Source organism: Equus przewalskii, chromosome X (genome assembly GCF_037783145.1).
Source record: "Equus przewalskii isolate Varuska chromosome X, EquPr2, whole genome shotgun sequence".
Lineage (NCBI taxonomy): Eukaryota > Metazoa > Chordata > Mammalia > Perissodactyla > Equidae > Equus > Equus przewalskii.
Genome location: NC_091863.1, coordinates 90,076,307 through 90,101,755, shown reverse-complemented (window position 1 = coordinate 90,101,755; position 25,449 = coordinate 90,076,307). Strand labels below are relative to the sequence as shown.

Below are 25,449 nucleotides of genomic sequence, written 5' to 3'. Positions count from 1 at the left end.
CAAACACTACAAATCAAGATACTGCTGTGAGATGCATGTGTCCAGACTCCTTTTCAGTGTGGCTGAGGATAATAGAATGATAGCACCATGCCATGGAAAGGTGATCTCCATAATGCCCTGTCCATTTCCCTACCACCGTAGCCCTTCAGGACTGCCACCCCCAAATGAAGACACTTCATTGCCATGGGCTGACTATTATACAGGCTCCGGGACTAATCCTCTTCTGAGTCATGGGGACTCTTAGTACTGGAAGGCCAGCAACTCAGCAGTCAGCATCCAGTCAGCCAAGCTGACGGTCCCCTCTGAATCTTGTGTTTCAGTCGCTATCCCTGAGCCCTTGCCTTGTTGTCACATAACCAAGCCTCTGCTTTACACTCTATTTTAGTGGTTCTAAACTGTAGGCAATTTTTCACCCCAAAGGGGCATTTGGCAATGTCAATTGCACTTGGGGAGGGAGTGCTACTGGTATCAAGGGAGTAGAGGCCAGAAATGCTGCTAAATCTCCTGCAATAAACAGGACAGCTCCTCACAACAAAAAATCATCTGGGCCAAAATGTAAAGAGTTCCAAGGCTGAGACACCCTGAACTAATTCCAGTAACTGAGTCCCTATTTTACATCCTGCCCAGTACTCCCATTCTTGTTGCCAGACCTCTACAATATCAACCACCTGCCTCCTAGACCTCTGCGTACATCCACACTCTCCAGAGACAGTGTTCTGCCCACATATTGAGAAACCTCTCTCTTATCCGCAACTAGCATGTCTAGGTTGCTTCTGATGCCAGGTAACCATCATTCCACCTGACTACCTTGAGTCCATATCACATGCTTGTTAACAACCCAAGTTCTAGATCCAAACTGCTTGGATTAAAGTCACGCCTCCTGCATTTGCTAGCTGTGTAAGTTTAGACGAGTTACTTTACCTTACTGAGCTCAGTTTTCTTATCTATAAAATACAAATAGTGGGGGCCAGCCCCGTGGCCGAGTGGTTAAGTTTGTGTACTCCACTTCGGCAGCCCAGGGTTTCGCCGGTTTGGATCGTGGGCCCGGACATGGCACTGCTCGTCAGGCCACGTTGAGGCGGCATCCCACATGCCACAATTAGAAGGACCCACGACTAGAATATACAACTATGTACTGGGGGGATTTGGGGAGAAGAAGCAGGAAAAAAGGAAAAAAGTACGAATAGTGGCAGTTCATACCTCATAAATGAGATAATACATGTGAAGTGCTTAGCAAAGTTCCTAGCATGTTTCTAAGTATTTGGTAAATGTTAGCTATTACTCATTGCTAAGGTATTTCTAGATTGCTTCAGCAGGCCTCTCTTGTCCAGTGATTATCAACCTTCTGGGGCAGCACTGTCCAATAGAACATTCTGCCACAATAGAAATGTTTTCTAACTATGCTGTCCTCTAAGATAGTCATCCCACGGCCATTGAGTGGTTGAAATTTAGACAGTGTGATTGAGGAACTGGATTTTTAAAGCGTTATTTAATTTTAATTAATTCAAATTTAAATAGCCAAATGTCGCTAGTGGTTATCATAATGCACAACATACTTCTAGAGTTTTTCAAGCTTAATATTCCACCAAAAAGAAAATTCCAATAAACTCTCCTGGGGAAAGAAAGGAGGGGCATTCCTACTTTCTCTCCTTCCAGACATTGAGAAACCTTGTCCTAGTGAAGCCACTGTGCTGATAGGAGTGTGTTGCAATCCTCAGGCGCATTGGGATAGAAGAGCCTAAGACTGGCATGACTAATTCTAGCTGGCTCTGTCGCTCCCTGCTCCAGTCAGCCTGCTGCCAAACAAGCCTCGGACCCTGAGCAGTGGTTCCCAACTGAGGTGATTTTGCCCCCAGGGGACACTTGGCAATATCCAGAGAGACTTTTGGTTGTGAAAACTAGGGGATGGGAGAGCTGATACTGGCATCTAGCGAATAGAGACCAGGAATGCTGCTCAACATCCCACAATGCACAGGACAGCCCCCCACAACAAAGAATTATCTAGCCCCAGTGTTGAGAAACTCTGCCCTCGAGGGATTCTTAAGCCGTCTCAGACAGGGAAGCACCTATTCTGCTCTTAAAAGCCTCCAAAGACAGGGGGGTCTCTAACCTCCCCGAAGAATTCAATGCAATGTTTACACTACACTCGGTTTACTCCCTTAAAATTACCTGGAAGGAATTGCTCCTTGCCATATGAGGGATAGAGTTTTAAAAAACAATTCTTCAATCTGGAAACATGCAGAGAAGAGAGATCTCTAAGATGAGGAAGGCTGTAGAGAAGGAGGACTGTATCTAGTTCAGCAATTGCTAGTATATTGGAAGGAAGAGAGCATTTGAACCTGCCGAAGCTTTAGGATGAATGACATTATAATTTCCGCAGTGTGTAATACAGTGGCTGACCTCCTTACTCCATAAGATGATACAGTGTAAAAGGGTAAAGGCATTCTCAAAAGGGATTGAATTTAGATATGTTTACAGCTTCTGAAACCATAAGAGACTATTTAGAGGAGCCAGAAATATTAGGGCTATGCTTCTTTGAAATTGAGAACATGGAAGGAATTCATGCTCTCCCCTAACAGCTCCTCCTGTGCCTCAGAGACAGAAGTCTGAGCTGTAAAGCCCGTGGGCCTGAGCCAGTCATAGGGCTAGAGCCTATATTTTAGGCCTCCTGAATTTCTCCAAGCTGCAGTTTAGGTACACTTTCTGATGTGCTGTCTTAGGGGAAAAGTTTAGGAGCTACTATGTTTACTACAGAAAACCAAACTGGATAACTCAGATCATAAATCCAGGGGCCGGCCTGGTGGCCCAGCAGTTAAGTGTGCTCGTTCTGCTTCTCGGCGGCCTGGGGTTTACCGGTTCGGATCCCGGGTCCAGACATGGCACTGCTTGGCAAGCCATGCTGTGGTGAGCATCCCACGTATAAACTAGAGGAAGATGGGCACAGATGTTAGCTCAGGGCCAGTCTTCCTCAGCAAAAAGAGGAGGATTGGCAGTAGTTAGCTCAGAGCTAATCTTCCTCAAAAAAAAAAGAGTCAGATCATAAATCCACTTTTCTTCTTGTAACTCTGAGCTTGAGGAAACTCTAAACTATCCTAAATAATGGTCCCCTACTTTTCTATCACTTTGTCTAACTATATACCAAATGCCTCTATGTAGCAGCGATCAGCAGAGCCAGCTATGCAAAATGCAACCCTGCAAATGTTTTACCACTATCTGGCAATTTGGAGGATAGAAGATAGTTGATGACTTTATAACGTTTCCTTTGCTGAAAGGATCAAGGATAGTCGTGCAAAGAGCAGTTAACCGTCTCGTCCCCAGGGACTATGCCCACGTTTAAAGTAGCTGTTGAGCAATAGTATTCTACCTCAGGAGACTCGTGCCAGGTGCCAGGCTTGCCTCAGGTGTGAATAACTGAGAGAAACAGGAATGTGGGTCTCAATACAATCGCCTCTCTGAAGCCTTGTCCTCCAATCACATAACGCTTGAGTCTGATGCCTGCATTATGAACCGAGCAACTTTAAAACAAAACATCATTTGGCATGTGTATGGGGCATGAAATGAAAATGATGATTGGCAGAGGGAGTACTCTTGACATTATTTAAGGTGAATTTTGCTTCTGGATTTCTGCTCTGGTTGCCTTTATACCTTTAAAACGTTCTCTTACCTACCACAAGCCGACTTTAGGCCATTTTCTTTATTCAGGCTTATCCTACACTGCTTTTGAGAGTAGTGAGTGGTAGGAATTACCCTTTTATTACTTTCCTTTACACTCTGAGAACCAACTGAGCTTAATGTTTATGGCCTGAGTTCTTCTAGGCCTAAACTGGGACTCCTGGCAATACCTACCAATTTTCAATTGTATAGCAATAAACATACTTTTCAACTGTACATGTTAACTATTTAAAACAAAATAGAAGTTCTCAGCTCTTTTTGCATGAAAGACCCTCTTTTTGTTCATTCTGATTTTGTTTTGCTGGCAAATGTCTCCTATCAAGATCAGCGCCCACTGGGGGCCGGCCCCGTGGCTGAGTGGTTAAGTTCGCGCGCCCTGCTTCAGCTGCCCAGGTTTTTGCCAGTTCGGATCCTGGACGCGGACATAGCACAGCTCATCAGGCCATACTGAGGTGGCATCCCACATGCCACAACTAGAAGGACCCACAAATAAAAAAAAATACACAACTATGTACCGGGTGGCTTTGGGGGGAAAAAAAGGAAAAATAAAATCTTTAAAAAAAGAAAAAGATCAATGCCCATTGGAAAAATTATAAAATAATAAATGGCTATTTGTATTGAATCCTAACATACAGTTGACATCAACCTGATTATCCTGGCCCTAACGTGGTCCTGTGCCCTGGTTCGATCACCAAGATTTCTGCATCTTGGCTCTCAGCCCTGTCTAGAAACCTTTATCATGCTACCCAAACTCACACTAGTCACATGACGAGCAATGACATGGAAAACTCTAAATCAGCTTGGCAGCATCCTTTTTCCAGTAAAGCAATCTAAAAGAGAAATTTAATTTAAAAATCACATGGTGACCTATAAAAAATGAACCAAGAACAATGGCTTTTCTAAAGAGCTATTTGTATCAAGCTGCACCATAGAGCTACATGCAAAGTTGACTGTACACTCACACCAGCAGATCAGGGCTCCATTCCTCTGTGCAATGCTAGAGACAAAGTGACCAGACCCTCACTTCTGACATTTTCCCAGTCTCCATAATAACCCACACCTCTGATCTACTTATTTTTTGACTTGTTGCATCATTTTCACAATTTCCCAGGAAATGTCATATCTTAACTGTATACAGGACGCCTTCGCAGGGTACTGGTTCCCCAAAGGCCACCCACATCATATCCCCTTCCAACCTTGGCTTCTTTTAGCTCTTCCTTTGTTTCTAACATCCATCCCAAAGCTCACCTTACTTTTGGAGTTGATGGACCACGTTATTCATTATAACCCATATTTTGCAACGGAAAATGTATAGAATGGTTCATTTAACACTTTGTGACAATCTAGATTTGAGAAAAATGGCTTTCCAAGTTTCCTCCAACTAGAACCCTGAAATTATAAATTCTCACAACTTATGGAGTTAGCCATGTATTATTTCCTCATAGACTTAGCTCCTGTCCTTTGAAAAATTAAGAGCCCCCATCTGATGAGAAAGAATAGTTTTGTGGGCTCTCAAACCTTTAGTAATGCTATATAATGTTGCTCTGAATTTAAGGTAGAACATTAGGTGATGAGGTTAATTATTACCCGATAAAACCTGCAACCCATACTTACAATATGTCTGAATATTCAATGTTGTTATTGTAGATTTGTTTGTTGATGTAATAAATCGAATTGTTGGTCTTTTGCTAGTTGGGGGTGAAGTACCACAGTGGTTAATAGTACAGGCTTTGGAGCCAAGCTGCCTGGGTTCAAGTTCTGGCCACTTTACTTCCTAGCTATGTGACCTTGGGCAAGGCACTTAGCTTCTCCATGGCTGAGTTTCCCTCAAGTGTAAAATGGGGATAATTACTATGCCTATAGCATAGAGTCATGGTGAGGACTGAATGAGATACTCTAGCATGGTGCCTGGCCTATGGAAAGTGTTCAATAACTAACAGCCATTAGTGTTATATTTTTAAGATTGGCCCTGAGCTAGTATCTATTGCCAATCTTTTTTTTTTTCCTTTCTTCTTCTGCCCAAAGCCCCCCAGTACATAGCTGTATATTCTAGTTGTGAGTGCTTCTGGTTGTGCTATGTGGGACTCCACCTCAGCATGGCCTGATGAGCCGTGCCATGTCCGCACCCAGGATCCAAACTGATGAAACCCCGGGCCACCAAAGCGGAGTGTGCAAACTTAACCACTCAGCCACGGGGCCGGCCCCATGTTTTAATACCTGCTATTCAGGCTAAGGCAGCCCTGATGGTCTAGTGGTTAAGATTCAGTGCTCTCACTGCCACAGCCCAGTCAGGGAACCACACCACCTGCCTGTCAGTTGTCATACTGTGGCAGTGGCATATTGCTATGATGCTGAGAGCTATGCCACAGGTATTTCAAATGCCAGTAGGGTCACCCATGGTGGACAGGTTTCAGTGGAGCTTCCAAAGTAAGACAGACTAGGGAGAAGGACCTGGTCACCCACTTCCGAAAAACTTGGCCATGAAAACCCTATGAATAGCAGCGGAGTATTGTCTGATACAGTGGCAGAAGGTGAGAGGATGAGGCTAAAAGACCGGGCAGGGTTCAACTCTGCTGTACACAGGGTAACTGTCTGAATCGACTTGACAGCAGTAACAACAAAAAAAACCTCAGGCTAACGCTGGCCACTGTTGTATACGTTATTATTTTTACATATCAATGTTGACTTTTTTTTAAAACACCAGGTGGGTTTTGTGACATTATCTCCAAATAAGTTTTGTCCATTTTAGTCTTCCAATCTAAATTATATACATGTTGGCCTTGAAATCAGCTGAGATGATTCAGTAAATACTAATTCTGGTGGTTCTGTTTTCACCAAAGTCTGGGAAACATTATTTCCCATCTGATGCTAATGGTTGCTCCAAAGTAGCTCATGCATCACCACTCCTAGCTGACTGACCTAGAGGTAAGGCAGAGTGGGCAGCTGGTAATGTGACGTGATCAGATGCTGGTGTTCTCCATTTCTGAGTAAAACCGAGAAATGAAATTTTGTTTCCAACAGTCCTTTGGACTGCTGAAAAAGATTGAACATTAATTTTTTCTGGTATGTTAGGGTGGGGAGATAGAGACCCAGCATGTGAAAAAAGAGGTATTGTGATTTCACTAAATCCAGGCACAAGATGGGAGATTCATTTCCATCATGGTGCTATCAGGCCAGCTGTGTGAGGAAGTGCCAACAGGAGAGGTTCGGCCTATGACCAGACGGCATTGTGGGTATGAAGGAGGTGGCTCCTGATAAGGGTCTATCCATTAATTACAAATGGGGAGTTTAATTTCAGAAGCCTGTGATAAACTCGAGCAAGGGTGCCGAAGGCTGGTAACAATAGGGTTCAGAAAAATTTCAATTAGCAGATTGTGTCCAGTGATGACGTTCATGGAAATGAATATATCATTCGGGCCCCTTGAGAACAATAACCTTGTAAAAGCTCTAGCAACTCCTAAGAGTAGGGAAAGTGGAGCGTCATCTATTCCTCTGTTGCGTCCTCTGGCAATGGAAGTTAGGTGAAAATATGAAGCAGCTGACTTTAGCTCACTCTTTTCACTGTGCTGCAAGTGTTTTGTGCGATGAGCTTTGAGGCGGGTGACTCTGTTCCAGGCTCGTTAATCCAGAAGGATCCTAGAGTATAATGCTAGCTTTCCACAGGGAGACCTAGGGCAGATCCAGGAGCAAACTCATTAGGGCCTGAATGCAAAGCCCCGGGAGAGACAGGCAAGGTAACTTCTTTAGTGGCCATGCCCTAAGCCCACATCATTGCAAATTTTAAAATTTAATCAAGTCCGTCCATGCACCAGCTTTCTTTAGAAGTACAGTTGAAGATAATGTGGACCAAATCTCATTTCTTGGTGTGTTGATTTCCTTCCCTTCCCCCACCACCACTCTTTTTCCTTTTTAAAAAACACGATTTTTAATGGGAAGCCCAAGAACATTCAGTATAATTTTGGAGTTCAAAGAGAAGGCAAAACTCGATAAGAAAAGAATAAAATTGAATGTTCTACCTGGCCTCAATCTGAACACAAAATGGCTGTAAATGGATAATTTAAAAAAAAAAAAAAAGTTTAAATCATGATCCTCATACAAATTTAAAGTGAACACATGTCAAAGATTCTGTTTAACTCACTAGTGAGGGAACCAGGAGACCAGAGATCTGCAAACTATGGCCAGCAAGCCAAATCCACTCTGTCACCTCTTTTTGTAAATAAAATTTTAGGGAGTACGGCCACACCCATTCATTTACATATTGCCTCTGGCTGTTTTCCTGCTACAATGGCAAAGTTGTACGGTCCACAAAGCCTAACATGTACTGTCTGGTCTTTTACAGAAAAAAGTTTGCCGATTCCTGACATAGGCCATCAGGAATGCTGACAGCAATTTACAAATAGATGCACGGGGCGATAATCAATTGCCTTTGGCCAGACAAGAAATATTTGCGTTACAATTTACAGAGTTGTAAAATACCTCAAAGACTATCAAAGCCAGGGATAATCCAGAAAACATGCTAGACCTGGGCTATTAGGCCAGTTACATGAACAGAAACTGAGACTAGGGATCCAGGGAGGAATCTTGTTTTACAAACTAGGGCACAAGTGGGGAAGAAGCTGGGATTCAGAAACTAACAAAACAAGGAGAGTGCCCTAACACAGAGCCCCAGTGATTGGAATTTCGAATGGGGGAGGCTGACGCTGGCCGCTTGAGGGCTTCCTACTTCAAGACTCCGTTGCTCTGGAAACTGGGGCAGGGCTGAGTCCTTGGGCAGATCAGCAGCCCAGCTCTGGGGGAGCCAGGGCAGAGTGGGCAGAGGCTGATCCTATGCACTCTCTTAGTTTCAACTACTATTATAGGCTGCAGACTCTCACATCTGCATTTCCACCTCCGATCTTTCCTTCAAGATTCACGCTAAAGTTACACAATTTCCTGCGACTGTTCTCATAGCTACTTCAAACTCAATATGGCCAAAATTGAACTTGTTTTAACCCTGAACCTACTTTTTCTCCTGTGTTAACTATCTCCATTGATGATACTACTATTCCACTAGGCATGCAATCCAGAAACCTGACATCCTTGATTTCTTCTTCCAATGAAGAAGACACACCCAGTGAATGTCTTAAATCTGTGGTTTCCTGTCTATCTCTAGAATCACTGTCTAGTTTAAGATGTCAGCATCTCTTCACCTGGACTAATGATATCTTTTAACTAGTCTTCTTTCTGAAACTCATCCAGTGGTGTGCTGGAGCTGGCTTACATCAGCTGGCGAGAGCTGGTTATTATATGCATCTCGTCCCAAGGCTTTGTTCCACGATAACATATTGGTAGCTTGAAATTAGCCACAATGCAAGTACTTAGACCACAGAAATTGGCAAGCACTACAAATCAAGATTTTTTTTTAATGGAGAGATGCTTGTTAAACATTTACCAGCACATTTACCACTGCCCATTCCCCACACTTTGGCCAAACTGATCTTTGTAAAACACTTGTTCAGCTATGCCACTCTCCTGATTAAAACTCTTCAGTGGCTCCCCATGGCCAAGAGATAACATTAAGTTTTTCAACATGGCATACAAGGCCTTTTATCATCTGGTCCCTGCCTAAATGTCCAGCCTCCTCGCTTATCCTTCCTTCGTCTCACAAATTATCTGCTAGCTCAAAAGTCACAAAATGGCTCACTCAAGCCTAAATTGCCTCATATATGTATTTTTTTGGCCTGTACACTGTCTTTAAATTTTTTGAGCCAACATTTCAAACTATAAGAGATTCTCAACCAAATCCATATTTCTGACTTCTTTTGAAAAATTACAACATTGGGCCTTCATTTGTTTTTGTTGTTTTTGTTTTTGTTTTTGTTTTGAGGAAGATTAGCCCTGAGCTAACATCTGCTGCCAATCCTCCTCTTTTTTGCTAAGGAAGACTGGCCCTGAGCTCACATCCATGCCCATCTTCCTCTACTTTATATGTGGGATGCCCACTACAGCATGGCTTGCCAAGTGGTGCCATGTCCACACCCAGGATCCGAATGGCAAACTCCAGGCCGCCGAGAAGCAGAACAAGCACACTTAACTTAACTGCTCCACCACCGGGCCAGCCCCGCCTCATTTGTGCTTATAACAATTTTGTAACAATAAGGAGCTGAGCAGCAGATGCCTCCTTTGAGAGGGTGTGTACTCTACAGTTCACCAGTTCCCACTATTTACTCATCCAAATTATGCATATGAACCCACACACAGCCTTCATTTATGTTACCCATTACCTGTTCGGCCCCTGTTGTAGACCATATCACAAAGTCCAGATTATTATCAGAAACCTCTGACACTGGTTATAGAATCTCTTTCTTTGCCATGGCTGTCCTGATGATAGTCCATGATCCCTGAACAGTCTAGGAAAGGAAAAGCAGCAGGAAGATGAGAGGCAGAAGCAGGAAGAGGAGTAGAAATCTGTGGTCTTTGGATCAGAGTCTCCATCTCGAAGCAATAGAATTGAGAAATTACAGGCAAGAACTCTCCTAGGTTTTTGTGACCTCAGGGTTCTTCCCTATAGAGCCCATCTGCTAACCTTCCTTAGAGTTTGGAATGTCTGCCTTCATCAGCTGGACATGAGAAGGAAAGACCCAAGGAAACTAGCTCATATTGATTCACATTGTGGGAGCCAGGTTTGTAAATGAGAGTCAATTCCTTATTTTGAGAATAGAAAACTTAATTCCTTTTTGCTGAGTGCCTGTTGTGTGTCTAGCATTGTGCTAGATGCCATGGGGAAAATAAGAGCAATATAAGACAGCTCTGCCTTCAAAGAGCTCACAACTTTATTGAGAGGGCAAGAAATCCATTATGTGAAATAATTAGAGAACAATATAAGGGATGGTTCAGAAAAGTGAGATCTGGGATGTAACCTAGTGCCCACAACATCTGCGTGGTGGTAAGGGATGGGATCTAGTTAAGAGGAGGAGCTATTGAAGAAGCCGGGGTTTACAACAGCCCTTCACTGGCAGAGAAATGGCGAGAGACCATTCCACATAGGGGATACCACAAGGACCTACACACAGAGACCAACGAACTAGGTGGATGTGGCAACTTGTGAATGGTAAGTTTGACTGGAGGAGAAAAAGCAGTCTGGGCAGGAGGACACGGTTGGTCATTGCAGACCAGTTTTCTTTCAAATAGATTTCCTCTCTGGTGTCAGGTACCCAGAAAGCCAAATGTAGAATCAGAGACTCCTTTTTGAGCACCAAGTCAAAGACAACAGAATCAGATGACTCCAGAAAGCATTTCATATTCTAGGCATAGACAGCAACATTTCAGCTCCATGACACAAGTGGGGCTAAGCAATATTCAAAAGTACCATAGTATATCTTGGACAGACCCATCAGCAATGACATAAAGGGAAAGAGAAAATAAAAAGAGTAAGAAAGTAGAAAGAGCAATGAAGTGGAGAGAGAGAGAGGACAGAAAGTGCATCATGGTAGGGAGCAGACACGTACCTCCAATCTAACCCAGGGAATCCTGTGCAACAGACTATCTTACTTCCACCCCTGTCCTCCTGCCTCTAGATCATGATAGAGATTGATGAATGCCCCTGCCCTCTGAGAAGGGGCAGATTCCCAGATCTGAGCGCCTTTCTTCTTGGGCAGACTGTGACACATTGCTCACTTACTCTCTCTCCCAACTCTAGGCTTTATGCCTGTTGTTGTGTTTTATGTTCACTACCCATTCAGACCTACTTCTTCCTTAGTTGTAGGCTTATGTTAATTTCTGAGATTATTCTTTCCTGTGTCCAGTTTATTTTATGAGCCAATTGCTCACTTCCTGCTGTGTTGTTTGTAGCTTCTCCCTCTAAATGTTTAACAATGTTTTCTCACTGCTACACCCAAACAATTGATGACCAATGTGCAACCAGCTCTCAGCCATCCAAAGGCTGATGCGACCACTCCATGAAGGAAACAGATTTCTTGCAAACTCCTCCCCCTCCGTCTCCTCCCCTTTTCTGGCCACTTCCTGTTTGAGAATCCTTCATCTAAGGTGGGAAGGAGGCAAAGATGATGAAAAACTGTAGCTCATCCTTTTGTTAGTTCGCCAGCAACTGTGGGTTTCTAAAAACAAATTTTAAGAGCAAAAAGAAACTATTGATTAAAACATTTGTCTATTCTGTGAGACTCAATTATCCATGTTTTGTTCTCCCCATTTAAAATGAGTGTCGGAACTGCTGTGTTTTTTTTTTTTTAATTGTATTAAGATCAATATTTCACAATCTGCTGGAGTCCTACTCATGGTTTGAATACACAGCTCCACCCCTCCATGAGGCCTCCTCTGACTAGTCCAGTCCTCTTTATTCTCTAGATCTGGATCCTATCACACGGAGATTCTCCTGTGGGTCTAATAAGCTGCCTCTGTTTCCCTATTAGACTGAGAACAGACTGGGTCCCAAAAGACACATTTTAAAGTTGAAAGATTTTTTTATTCATTGATCAGGTTCTGCAACCTCACCCAGAAATGCTCCGGAATACCCAAAGAACCCCTCTACCTTTCACTTGTAGCTGCTACTTACACCAAGCATTACATCATGGACAAAATTTTACCAAAGGCGCTTTGGCCCTCCTCCAAGCCTAGAGGTCCTCATTTAAAGAGTACTTCTTCCTTTGGCACATATGTTAGCTCAGCGACAATCTTCCTCAAGCAAAAAGAGGAAGATTGACAACAGATGTTAGTTCAGGGCCAATCTTCCTCACCAAAAAAATAAAAATAAAATAAAGAGTACTTCTTCCTGACAATAACAGATTCTCTCTACCTTTCCTACAGAAAGTTGGAGGAACACAGTCTGGCCTTGTTCTTTGGTCCCCTGAAGTCCTATATACATACAAAGTCAATGTAACCATTTGAGAGTGTCTTCAGTTTCCATGGCTAGCTTTAGTGGAATGGTCTTTAAGATTACTGGTTGTCTTTAGCCTTTCAAGCAACTATTTCTGCAGTCTCTAGTGCTCACTTAGAACTGAATACATACTACTATGTACTCCTACTTACCAACTTTATGTAAGTCTCCTCTACCCAACTCAGCTCCAGAAGGTCAGGAAAAATGTCCTTTACTTCTCTGTATCCCCCATTGTGCCTCAGACAGAACTGGGCATGTTGTGGTTGCATAATTTTAAGAGCCAAGCTCTAGAGTCACATTGCCTGGGTTTGAATCTTTGCTCTGCTACGAAAAGCTGTGTAACCTTAGGTATGTTCTTTAACCTCTGTGTGCCTCAACTTCTTCATTTGGATATTTACCTCACAAGGTTGTTGTGGGGATTAAATGAGTAAATACATGTAAAGTGCTGTATACCTGGCACACAGTAAGCAATCCACAAATAGCTATCATGGTCAGAAAAGGAATTGACAGAAGAATGGCGACTCTAATGCCTGAATCACTACCCTTTGATGGGCCCCATGCTCCCTCTCCCTCCAAGCCTTAATCCTGCCTTTTTATGCTTTTTCATTTTATTGTATCTAGGTCCCCACTCTGATGATGGACACCCAGTTCTCCGAGTTCACACCAGACATCACTCCCATCATGCTGGCTGCCCACACCAACAACTACGAAATCATCAAGTTGCTTGTGCAAAAACGGGTCACTATCCCACGGCCCCACCAGATCCGCTGCAACTGTGTGGAGTGTGTGTCCAGTTCAGAGGTAGACAGCCTGCGCCACTCCCGTTCCCGACTGAACATCTATAAAGCTCTGGCAAGCCCCTCACTCATTGCCTTATCAAGTGAGGACCCCATCCTAACTGCCTTTCGCCTGGGCTGGGAGCTCAAGGAGCTCAGCAAGGTGGAGAATGAGTTCAAAGCTGAGTATGAGGAGCTCTCCCAACAGTGCAAGCTCTTTGCCAAAGACCTGCTGGACCAAGCTCGGAGCTCCCGGGAATTGGAGATCATCCTCAACCATCGAGATGACCACAGTGAAGAGCTTGACCCTCAGAAGTACCATGATCTGGCCAAGCTGAAGGTGGCGATCAAATACCACCAGAAAGAGGTAAGCTGAGCTCTTCTCTGCTTTCAGGGAAGCTTAAGCTCTCCAGAGCACCAAAGCAAGAGTCAGCATTTTTCTACCGCTTAGCCCTCTAACAAACAAATGTTTAGACAGACCTCAAAAACAGTTAGGTTCATTTATCCAAGTCACATGCAACCTCTGTATATTTTCTTTATGGTCAGATAAGGAAGGAAAATACTGATCATCTGATTCTTTGATGGTAAAGCACTCATTCATCCAACAAATGCTTGTTTAGCACTGTTCTAGGTGTTTGAGATGCAGAAAACAGGCAGTGACCCTGCTTTCATGGAGCTTACAAGCTAGTGGTGGACACTAAGTAAATGATCACATTAGTGGATATATAATTACAAACTAATGTAAGCGCTCTGAAGGAGAACTTTTATGAGAACACATAACAAATGATCCTCCCCTACGTACTGGAGACATGGTGGGCAGTGATCATGGAGGGCTCACTGCCTGGATGCTGTTAACTGTTGACAGAACTGAGTCCTTGGCAGCCCCTCAGCAAGAAGGCTGAGATATGCATTTGAAAGATGGAGTCATACTCAGGGTGTGTAGTTCTGTGGAAGGCTGGAGCAACATCTGTGATGAGGTGATCTCCAAACTGTTAGGGTTACCTCTTTGAGGGAGGTCAGCCCAAGCAGATCACAGGAGAGGCTTTGCGTTCCAGCTCAGCCACATTTACAATCTAGTCTATGCTGTTCTATGCCATCTTATCCAACAATTTTGGGGAGCCTCCTAGCAAGCCTAATTTAGCTCTTTAAGTAGGCAACACAGTACCGTGGAAAGAGCTGGGACTTTGGAGCCAGAGAGACTGAGGATGGAATTCCAACTCACCAGCTGTATGACCTGAAGAAAGTCACTCAAATTTTCAGGACATTAGTTTTCTCATTTATAAAATGGAGATGGCAATACTTCCTCTACTTCATAGGGCTATTATGGGAAATAAATGAGAAAATGCTAGTGGATAATGCATGGCACAGGAAATACTTTAATGTGCATTTCTATCTCTCTTCCAATGCTACCTGGAGTCAGATTCAAAGAGGTGGAACCAAGAGGTGCTTGGTATCTGAAGAGCAACCAGCAGTGCCATCTCTTCATGGGTCCGTGCTCTGAGGCAAATCACATTGTGCACTAACCCAGGCCCTTTCTCTCAGACAAGAAAAAAAAATACTATGCCTTTGTAATGAGGCAAAAATGAGTACCAGGGGCAACCTCAAAGGGGATGAAAGATGACAAAAGAGCAACAAGCAGATTGAAAGGGCTGCATTTGGGGAGATAGTAAATGAATAGGCCCACCTCTGCATCTCCTTATCCTGGTTTTGCCACTACTTGCTTTGTTTCACTAAGCCTGAAGTTACTTAACCTCACTTTTCTCTTCTGAAAAATAGGATAATAATGGGAGTACTTACCTCCCTGGAGAAATATAAAGTTTAAACAAAATAAAACAGGTAATATGCTTATGCACAGCACAATATTCAGCATACATTAGGCATTCAATAAATATTAGCTGCTGTTATTAATTTTCATGGTTACACACGAGGGACCCATGGTATGTGGTCTGATTCTGTGTACTAAAACTGTGGATAATAGATACACCAATGGCCCATCCTCTCCCTTACCCTTCCCTTCCTTCCACTGCCCTGCTGTTGATGTGTAGTATCAGTTGTGTTAAGTAATCTGCTGGAAGGTCTAATTGACTTTTCTTCACTTTGATATATGTGCATATTTCCATTAATGATGTATATTATGGTTTTAATATGTTTTTCACTTTACATAAATTGTTATAATACTGTGAGAAAAAAAATCACAGATAGTTTTAGAACATGAATTGCTTTCAGGTAACAAAATGGTTAACGGGAACAGAAGTGTTAAATAATAGATATTGGGGGCCAGCCTGATGCCTCAGTGGTTAAGTTCGCACACTCCACTTGAGCGGCCCAGGATTTGCAGGTTCGGATCCCCAGCACAGACCTAAGCACCGCTCATCAAGCCATGCTGTGGCAGTGTCCCACATACAAAATAGAGGAAGACTGGCACAGACGTTAGCTCAGCAACAATCTTCCTCAAGTAAAAAGAGGAAGATTGGCAACAGATGTTAGCTCAGGGCCAATCTTCCTCACCAAAAATAAATAAATATAAAAACAAACAAAAAAATAGATATTGCAGAATATAACTAAAGTCTGCATTCCTTACCTTACTAGATAGCAGATAAACTTCATAAATCTAGGTCCCCATCCCCCTGGAAATTGACAAAGTATTTATTTTCAGTTTCACTGCAATATTTTATCAATTTTGTATTGATAGATCATCTCCCAACTACTTATCACTTGACCCCTTCTGTTCCTGTAATCTTCATTGGCCAATTTTAGTTAGTGCTCCATTTGTAAACCATTGTGATGACTTCCTCACTCTCATGGGAATCTGCTTAGTATATGACCATGGAATCACCCTTGGGTTCTACATTCACTGCCCTCCAACTTTCATTAACCTTCTCATCAGTTTTTCCCTCATGTTTTAGTCCTTTTACTTTCCTGAAACTTTGTCCCCTAGTCCCTTATTTCATAATTTCTCTTATTATTGTTATTACAGAATATCTCTGTTACTATATGGTCACATAATATCTTTTTCAGCTATTATATACCAAATAGCTATTATACCAAACTGAATGTTTCAAGGGGTTATATTTCTTTTTTTAATTACTTTATTGAGGTCATATTGGTTTATAACTTTGTGTAATTTCAGGTGTACATTATTATATATCAGTTTCTGTATAGACTGCATCATGCTCACACCAATAGTCTAGTTTTTATCAATCACCAAACATATGTGACCCTTTACCCACAAGGGCTTATATTTCTTTTTGCCCTCTTAATTAGGCATCAGATATTCCAAAATTGTTTTCAGGGTCCATTTACCGTATGCAGTCAAGTGGAAAGAGTTATTTGTTTTATTGTGGTAAAATATACGTAACGTAAAATTTACCATTTTAACCATTTTTAAGTTTACAGTTCAGTGGCATTAAGTACATTCACGTTGTTGTGCAACCATCACCACTAGGACTCATTTTTTGAAGATGTCCAAATTTTGGGGTGTCCACTTTTCTTTCACTAGTGAGTCCATACAATTAGTTTCATATTTTGTGGACCACATTATTTTTAACCCATAACACTAGCAAAGGAGTACCTTGTAACTATTCAAATTTATGGATATTCAGCAGTAATACAAAAGCAATCCAAAAAGCACTGTATTTATGCAAAGATCAACAATTTTAGGCCTGGTGGTATTCATCCATCATTGTGAATGGGAACTCTGGAATTTAATAGACTGAGCTGTTTCAGCGAGAGTACATCAAACTCCAATTCCAGGTTTGCAGCAAATGCAGCAAGGACAGTGAGTGACTCTCAACTTCAATGTCCATAATTTCATGAAAAAGAAAATACTTTCACAGAGCCACATAAACCCAAATATGGCCCAAACTTTAGTCTTATAACTGGAGACTTCAGAATAATTTTGGGATTTATATATTTAGCTCTCAATTTTCCAAGATAAATTACCTTAACAATGGCCATGGATCAATTTTAGTTTAGTTTCTCTTCAAACTAAGCCACACTGATTAGCAGGGGAGGCTTAAGAATTCAGATATACCTTAAGGTTTGCACTCCAAAGGCACAGCTTCCAGAATGCAAAACATGATTTATACTCACCAAGATCTATAAATCTCTTCTGAATTGTGACTTCATTTCCACTAAAGAACTCAGTAATCCTTCCTAATCTGTGAATTACAGATTTTAAAAATTCTGTGATTCCATTGAGGTTCTAATGAGTATAGTCTCTAATTGCTCTCTATTCAATCCACATATCTAGTTTAAGACTGAATAGTTTCATCTCGAACAAATCAGCAATGTCCTTACTTGGGGGTGTTTTTGTAATTTCAAGTTTACTGTGCTTGGATAAGGAACACAATCCTGCGCGCTACTGAGGTTCTCACAATTCAGCTGTCTGTGAGCACTTCATTCTCAGAAGTTCTTGAGCTGAGGAAAAAGACTGATAGGTCTGGACAATAAATATCTAGAATCTAGTCTTTAAAAAAAGTGAAACATACACACAGCACTTAAGGCCACAATGTAGGATATAAGGGAACTCGGCAAACCGATCTTTTCTTCAGACACAAATAAATGAATGAAAACTAACTTTATCTTTCTATTATATCTATGGCAAATGAACTCAGCTTTTCTATGTTAGATAAAATTCCTCAAATTCCTTAGAGGTATATAGTAGTTTATGTGTGCTTACTCATCAAGGAGAAAAATATATTAACATCTTACATGAGTTACACTCCAGAGTTTAGTGGAACACATTCAGTTTGAAGATTGCATGTTGGGAGCCCTTAAACAAGTTGACGATATTTTTCAAAAGGCCAGCTTTTCCAGATGACCTTTAGGCCCTGAAGAAGGCTAGACAAGAATTATCTCCTAGGACCAGAATTATTCAGAGCGGAAACAACCTGTAGTTGTGAATGGGACAACTGAGCTAAAAGAGAAAAATAGTCTTTTTTGTCTTACTTGATTCCATACTTGACTCCAGTTGGACCATGAGGTTCTAACCTCAAGGATGGGTAGGTTGCTTCCTCAGTGTCTATACTCAGAACAGGACTCAGAACAGGAAAGAGCAGATGCACCACTTCTCCACTTCCTCGTGTCATCCCTGCTGACACCCTGTTCAATCATTTAAAGCATGCTGTAATTCCAACCGGGCAGAAGTACATAGTACAAATGGGAACTTTCTCAACAGGGGAGGGTTTGTAAGAGGGGAGCATTGGAGACTCCTGCACCAGGGAAAAGTACCCAAAGATAAGCTCACGCACATCTAAATGTTTCAAACAAACAACATGTCTGTCTCTTAAACCTTGAGCCAAAAAGCTGTATTCCATACACACACACACACACACACACACACACACACAAAACAAAACCAGACAATATTTTTCTCTATAAAATGAGCTGCAACACAACAGATTTTCCAAAACTGGAAGTTAGGGGGCTGCCAATATTTAAAATTTAGAAGATATAGCTTCAAGAAAGGCCAATGTATGGCTGTTAGCTCAGGGCCAGTCTTCCTCAGCAAAAAGAGGAGGATTGGCAGTAGTCATCTCAGGGCTAATCTTCCTCAAAAAAAAAAAAAGGCCAATGTTTCCCCAAGTTTAAGTAAGAATAAAACTATTAAAAATGATCAATTTTGCCAGAATTTGTTATAATCTAGAGGCATGTGTTTTCAACAACAGATTTTGTTAATGGCATCATTGATTAAAGGAATCTGAAACACTAAAGTTGCATCTCATAACTGTGGCTCCATAGTCCACTTTACATGAATATTCACGTTAAACAAAAAAATACCTCTTAAGATGTTTTCAGCATTTTACTAGGGTCTTTAAGATGAAATTGTGACAGGGCTAAAGAGTTCAGTGGTTTTCCTTACGTTGCTAAAATGCAGTTCCATTCTTCAGAGATGTAAATGGAGATCACTTTCGAACATTCTTTATTACCCTGGAGAGATGTCACATTTGAGACCAATGGATAGTTGTATCTGTCAATCCATGTAACTCCCAAATAACTTCAGGAACTAAAGGCTATTCTTTTTGTTTTTTAGGGCTTTTTGGTTGGTTGGTTAGTCAGCTTGTGAGCTATCGGTTATATAGGCAGAAGACAAACAAGTTTCAAATGCACTGGAGGGAATAGGGTCCTTGAAAATATAAGAAGTATATGCAAGAGGAAATGGCTAACTACCTCCAGTCTATTAAGATAAGCCTATCAATACAAGAACAAAATAATCAGCTTTGACATAAAAAGCAATTATTAAAATCCAGTTGGTTGATAGTGGGTTGGTTGATAGTGAACTTTATTGTTCAGTGTTACATAACCTCCTCAGGAACAAAGTCTTAGCCTTAAATGGAATATAATCCAGTATTTCCTGAAAGGCTTTTCATTGCTGTTTTTTCTCATTACTATTCCTATTAGAACTCTAGCAGACTCCCAAAAGGAATTTAACTTTGTAAAAAAAAAAAGAAAAAACAAGTTCAGAAGAATGAAACAAAAGCTGATTTCAGACTATAACTTTGACATGGAGTAAGATAAAGAAGGTCTAACCTGTTAGAAAACACAGGTAAAACTATTGGATAATCTTTTCATGACACATAGACTTTCAGGTATTGTCATATAGACATGTTTCAGATATTCCTAAAAAGTCCTGATTTCATATATTCCGTCCCATTGTCAGATATATCATACCAAAGGCTTTGAAAACTCTATCATTTTATTTGTTCCTAATTGCCATTGATGGTAGGCACAAAAATTATAACTCTCATTTTACAAACAACAAAGGACTATATTTCAGAGATTTGTTCAGCATTATCCGACAAAGCCAGAAATAGAACTTCAGACTCCTGGTACAATACTCTCTCTGAGTACACTCCACTTCTGTTGAATCGGGTCTTTTACGCCAATTTGGTAGCCTCCAAATTCACCACCGGGTAATTTAAGATGACCGCAAGTTCTCTGATTTTTGAATGAATGTTTATTAGTTAAAACCTGTTAAAACATATAACAATAAATTGGTGTGGATCAATAGCTAATAAGAATTAGATTCAAGTGTAGTCTAATAACTGGCAGTAATAATCACACATAAGGATGCAAATATGTAGTCACAAATTCCAACACACTTTAGCCAAAGCACACAGAGATGAACTTCCTAATTCATTGCCATCCACCAGCCTATCTTCCTTGGTTTTAACACCTTTAAGTTTGTCTCAGAATTATGAGCCTGTCTTCCTCTCTATCGCTCCATGTCATACAAGAATTGGCTTTAGTGTTGGTCTTAAGAAGATCCAGAAAAGGGCTAGTTTGGATAAAGGACTAGCCACTCTCTCCATCCTCCTGGAGGAAAGATGCAGGATTTCAATCAGAGGTATCTAATCAGTGGACTGCCAAATTCGTTAACATATGTCCCTTTAATTGGGCTGGTAAGTGCATAACTTGTATCAGTTGCCAATCAGCTGTTTTGTATCAACATCAACAACTCAGGGTTGCCTAATTTGCATATGACAAAAACAGGGCTTGGGTTCATAACCTGCTTAGAAACTAACTCTACACCATGGTTTTCCACCATAAACAGCTGCATAACTGTTGACAACTTATTACTTTTCTTCTCTCCCCGGAAAATACCTTCCCTACTAACACTTGTTCCTAAGTATTTTCTTATTTCCTACACTTATTTCTTACCATTATTAACTCTATTTCTAATTCTGTTCCATAGAGCAAACATACTTAATATAACAATCTATTGCTTAGGGCAGGGTTACATCTTACCAATTCTTAAACAGATATAATCACAAAATCAAAACAAACATTGCAATATATTTTTTATCTAGTCCTGAGATGCCATTATAGTACAATCTTTCCAGGTGAGCCATCTAGCCAAGAGGCTAGCCAGTTTCACATATTATGAGATTGTAGTGTCTTCCTGCTTGGACTCATAAGGACCACGTTGACCATTAGTTGTTTTAGAGGCTGGTTCAAGCTTTATCTTGTTTCAAGGTCTAGAGCGGTCTCAGATTTCTCTTGACGATTTTGATGACTTGCTTGAGTTAGTATGGTTGTTTGCGTTGTCTCATTAATACTAACAGTTTTAACAAGCTCACATTAATCTGTTGAGGAATTGCTGTAAAGTCCATATTCCAGAGTTCTACTTGGAATAGCTACCCTTCAGTATCTGCCATACTTCAGGAGCCCCACACCTGCCCGTACAGTTAAACTGCTCACCAAATAGAATTTGTAGCAGACTGATGGTCTCTCCTTGGATACGTTTTCTGATCTTGCCCAAGTATTTACGCTTTGAGTTTTATTTTGACAGAAAATGATAGCCCAATTTCCTAAAGTCCAAATTCCTCGTGGAGAGTGTATACCTTCCTCGGCTGTTTCTAAATCTTTAATTAAGGCATAGGTTCTACTTTTAACTTTTATCCAGTTCCTCTGTTATTTTTCTTGGTTGGTACATGTATGGATTTCCTTGTTTAACTGTTAGTACTAATCTTCCTTGTAAAACTGCTCCTATTGGAATGGTGGGATAAGCTGATTATTCTAGCTTTCCCACTGCTCTATTTAAGTTAATTTGGCATCGTCCCTTTACACTTGGGCTTGCCGAAGTGTATATCTACAGTGTATGTCTAGAGTCGCCTTCACGGGGAAAGGCAGGCTCGGTTTGTCCAGTCATTGCAGCAGGAAAGTCCCTCAATGTCCTGTCTGGTATGGCTTGTAATTATCTACACTAGTTGCTTGATGATACAACTTTTTTTTTTTTAAAGATTTTATTTTTTCCTTTTTCTCCCCAAAGCCCCCCGGTACATAGTTGTGTATTCTTCGTTGTGGGTCCTTCTAGTTGTGGCATGTGGGATGCTGCCTCAGCGTGGTTTGATGAGCAGTGCCATGTCCGCGCCCAGGATACGAACTAACAAAACACTGGGCCGCCTGCAGCAGAGCGCGCAAACTTAACCACTCGGCCACGGGGCCAGCCCCTTGATGATACAACTTTTATTTCTCCTCTTTGTGCCTCTGTTCACCTCCCTAAGTCTCCTGGATCTTCATCTACTCTATAAATTTTTCCACATAGCAGTCTATCATGGAACTTTCTCATACTAAGACGTTGAGTAGCTCCATAAGTTCTTCTGCTTTTCCAAAAGGTCTGTGGCAGCTTTTCTTGATACAGCAGTCTCTTTTTCAAATTTGTTCAATAAACTTATTCTGAAATTTAGTGAAAAAACGGACATGTTTCACCTGCTAGTGCTCATCCAAATAAGACCTGGTTATATCATCTATAATTTTCCCCGTTTACCTTTAAAGATAGCTAATTATCTGTGTATCCAGACCTCATTTAGCATTAGATGCAGCATCTGTTATGTTGGTTAGCCCTGAAGTCATCTGTATTAAATGTCTTTTTAATCTCTCTGATTATAATATGCTTTAGGACTCTATCTGAATTGGTATAGTCTGGTTTCCACCACTGTGGATTAACTTATACATGTCATTTTTTCACAATTCGCATACACCATTTTATCTAGTAGTACACTTTTATGTCTTTACCTAGTTGTTGCCCATGTCATACGATGCAAAAGCCATTCTGCAGGAGGGAGGACCATAGTGTCCCTCGGCTTGTCTGAAGGGTGGCTATTCTTCCAGAAGGAAGTGACTGTACTGTATGGCATGGAATTAGCAGGATTGGTGAATTTCCTGCACATTTATTTTATCCCTCTCTGTTTTGATAGAGGGGTCCTCCAAATACTGCATTTCCTCTTCTGGTATCTGTAGAATTATTGCGGCTGAATACCAGTCCACATTTGAAGTTCATTATTGCTCCCATCTCTCGATAGTTAAGATTTCTATGTCAAGGTTGTAGGAGGGTCACAATAATAAGCCTATCAGCTATTCTTTATAAACTTAGCTATACCCAAGAAGATATAGTTTATCCACTTCTACTTGTGGGCCATCGTCTCTAAGCCTGTGCCATAAGTGTTTGACTTTCCATCGGTGAATAGTCCTTGCAGGGCTTTGTCTAGCCCTCCAGTACTAGTAATTCTTTCTCGTTGTTATTTGGTATAATTTGCCATTTCCATTTTGGGAACAATATTGCAGAGTAGTTATGATGTGGGTCAGCTTTTGAGGGAACAGTCCTGCATTGGAACCTCTTGGCCTCAGCTTTTTCAAAGGTTTCTCCCTGGCAAAAGTTCTCTGAAAGCCTTTCTGCTGTTTTATTATCTGATAGATGCTGCTTTTTCAGAGTTATTTCCCCTGGTCTGCTATAGCATCCTTTGGTTGACTCATTATCTCCTGAAAGCCTAGTAAGGAGTTATACCTTTTCAAGTAAAAGTGTCCCAATATTGTTCTGTTAATGTGAATGTATTCATTATAATACCATCCTAGGGGATATTCTCCTTTTGGTTTCCATTCATTGTAGAACAGTCAAACTGGGTCCAATGACGTGATAGAGTTCATCAGGTCTTCACTCCATTGTTAGGTGAGGAGTTTCTTTTCTTTGCTATTGTTTGCTCCTGTTATCAGAAATCCTAGCAGGAGAATAAGTACAGATAAAGAAAGAACCATATAGCAAAAGTCAGAACATTTTATAAATTCAAAGAAGAAAAGAGCCCAGCCTCTGCTGGAACTAAATCAAATATTACTTGTTCTATAAGGTATTAGTAATGAAATTAGTAAATGTGCAGAACTGGGAGAAAACTCACATTGCTAACAACATTCAGAAAAATCAGAATATATCTGAAACAGGGAAATGATCAATTCTCACATTCTCAAGGGGGAAAATTAGGTCTTATTCATTTTTTAAGTCCTCATTTATCCCAGAGAGTATGTCTTCAGATAATTCACCTGTGTCTAACATAGCTTGATCTATATCAAACATTAGGTCTTCATCTTCTCCTGGCGCAAGTATTGATTCTAAATCTGAGAGTTCAGCAAGGTCTGGCAGTGGAGCTTCCTCGAAAGGAGATGCATTTGCTCCTATCGGTTCTGCTCTATCATTTTGCTGTACACAAGGAACTTGTTCTTGTGAAATCAACTGTAAAAGCCCTTCAGCTATTCTTATTAACTTGGCTACACAATCAACAAGTCCATCAATTAGAACAGGGAGTGACACAGACTCCATGGCTCAGTGCTCTTCCGAGTAGATAAAATATTACTAAAAGCTATAGCAAATGGGCCCTTGGTGACAATGGATCCTTTTGGGCTAGCAATGGTTCAGCGGTTGGTTTGGTCGAGAAATAAGACTGTTGATAAGATTATGATAATGATTAAGTACAGAATGAGGCCAGTGGTCCTATAGCACTTTTTGATAAAGTTGGTGAACTTCCCTCAAAATTTAGATATGGTATTCTTGTTCGTATTGGTAGTGAACTGCTATTTCAATGACCATCAGACAGATTGCCACAGCCAAGAGAAAACAGCAAAGCAGATCTAATAATAGAAAAGAGAAATATAAAGATTAGTATCCTTTGAGGCTTTACCCATCCTACAGGTTTTGGCTCTAGCATAAGGTTGAGAGGGTAGCCCTAGCTATTGCTCCCCCATCTCTGATGGCCTTATGAGGATCTACCACCCATACTCTTTCCTTTACACTACTCATGTTCTTTACCTCTTCTAAGGAGATTTGAGAACAGTGAGCAAAAGTAGTTTGTATATCTTTCTTGAACATCTCTGTTCAGGAAGAAACATTCACTCAGTCTTTCAATTAATTCCATCTTTCTTAGAACCTTTGCCTCATTGCCATTTATATCTGGTGCTGCTAAATTCCTTCTGTGCTTTTAATAATCCATTCATTAAAGTTTCCAATTGTCCCAGCAGCCTGGGGAATTTATGGTAAATGAAAAGTCCCACATTCTCTGTCTTTTGCCAAATTTTGGACAACTTCTGTTATAAAATTAGTCTCTTGGTCATTTCCTATTATTGCCAATATTCCATATCTAGCAGCTCGTTCCTCCAACTTCGTTCAAAGCCATGGTTGTACCATTCTCATCTGCATGTCTAGGGTGCTCTGCAAACCTTCTCTGTGAGCAAGTTTACACTTCTGTAAGGCAATATTCTTTGTTTAAAAATCTATAGATTGGCCCAATATAATCCACCTGTCACATCTGTCTGGTTTACCACCCCCCACTTCCCTTAAAAATGAGTTTGTTGAGTATGCAA

General features: G+C 41.1%; 2 protein-coding genes and 1 long non-coding RNA gene across 10 annotated transcripts in view; 1 reads left to right on the top strand and 2 right to left on the bottom strand.

Annotated features, from left to right (window-relative positions):
- Positions 1-25,449, top strand: part of TRPC5 (transient receptor potential cation channel subfamily C member 5) — a 270,884-nt gene that overhangs the window by 145,827 nt on the left and 99,608 nt on the right. Inside the window, exon 4 of the mRNA XM_070603348.1 lies at positions 13,166-13,687. Within this exon, the coding sequence (XP_070459449.1) occupies positions 13,166-13,687 (522 nt within the window). The remainder of the gene's footprint in view (positions 1-13,165; positions 13,688-25,449) is intronic.
- The window catches only part of LOC139080857 (uncharacterized), a 69,791-nt gene continuing 66,388 nt past the window's right edge, over positions 22,047-25,449 (bottom strand). For 4 of the 8 annotated variants that reach the window (XR_011535688.1, XR_011535681.1, XR_011535682.1 and 1 more), the window contains one exon: positions 22,047-23,819. This is a non-coding gene — a long non-coding RNA (uncharacterized lncRNA). Of the gene's footprint in view, positions 23,820-24,585; positions 24,721-25,449 lie in introns of those variants that run through there. The other 4 variants (XR_011535687.1, XR_011535684.1, XR_011535683.1 and 1 more) reach the window with 1 other exon arrangement.
- TRPC5OS (TRPC5 opposite strand) lies at positions 23,942-24,551 on the bottom strand. Its single transcript, XM_008543823.2, has one exon. The coding sequence runs from the start codon at positions 24,410-24,412 to the stop codon at positions 24,080-24,082; it is 333 nt and encodes a 110-aa protein (XP_008542045.1). The 5' UTR covers positions 24,413-24,551; the 3' UTR covers positions 23,942-24,079.

Bases quoted from the DNA above. Each gene is read 5' to 3' on its own strand.
- TRPC5OS (XM_008543823.2), bottom strand. From the start codon at position 24,412: ATGGAGTCTGTGTCACTCCCTGTTCTAATTGATGGACTTGTTGATTGT.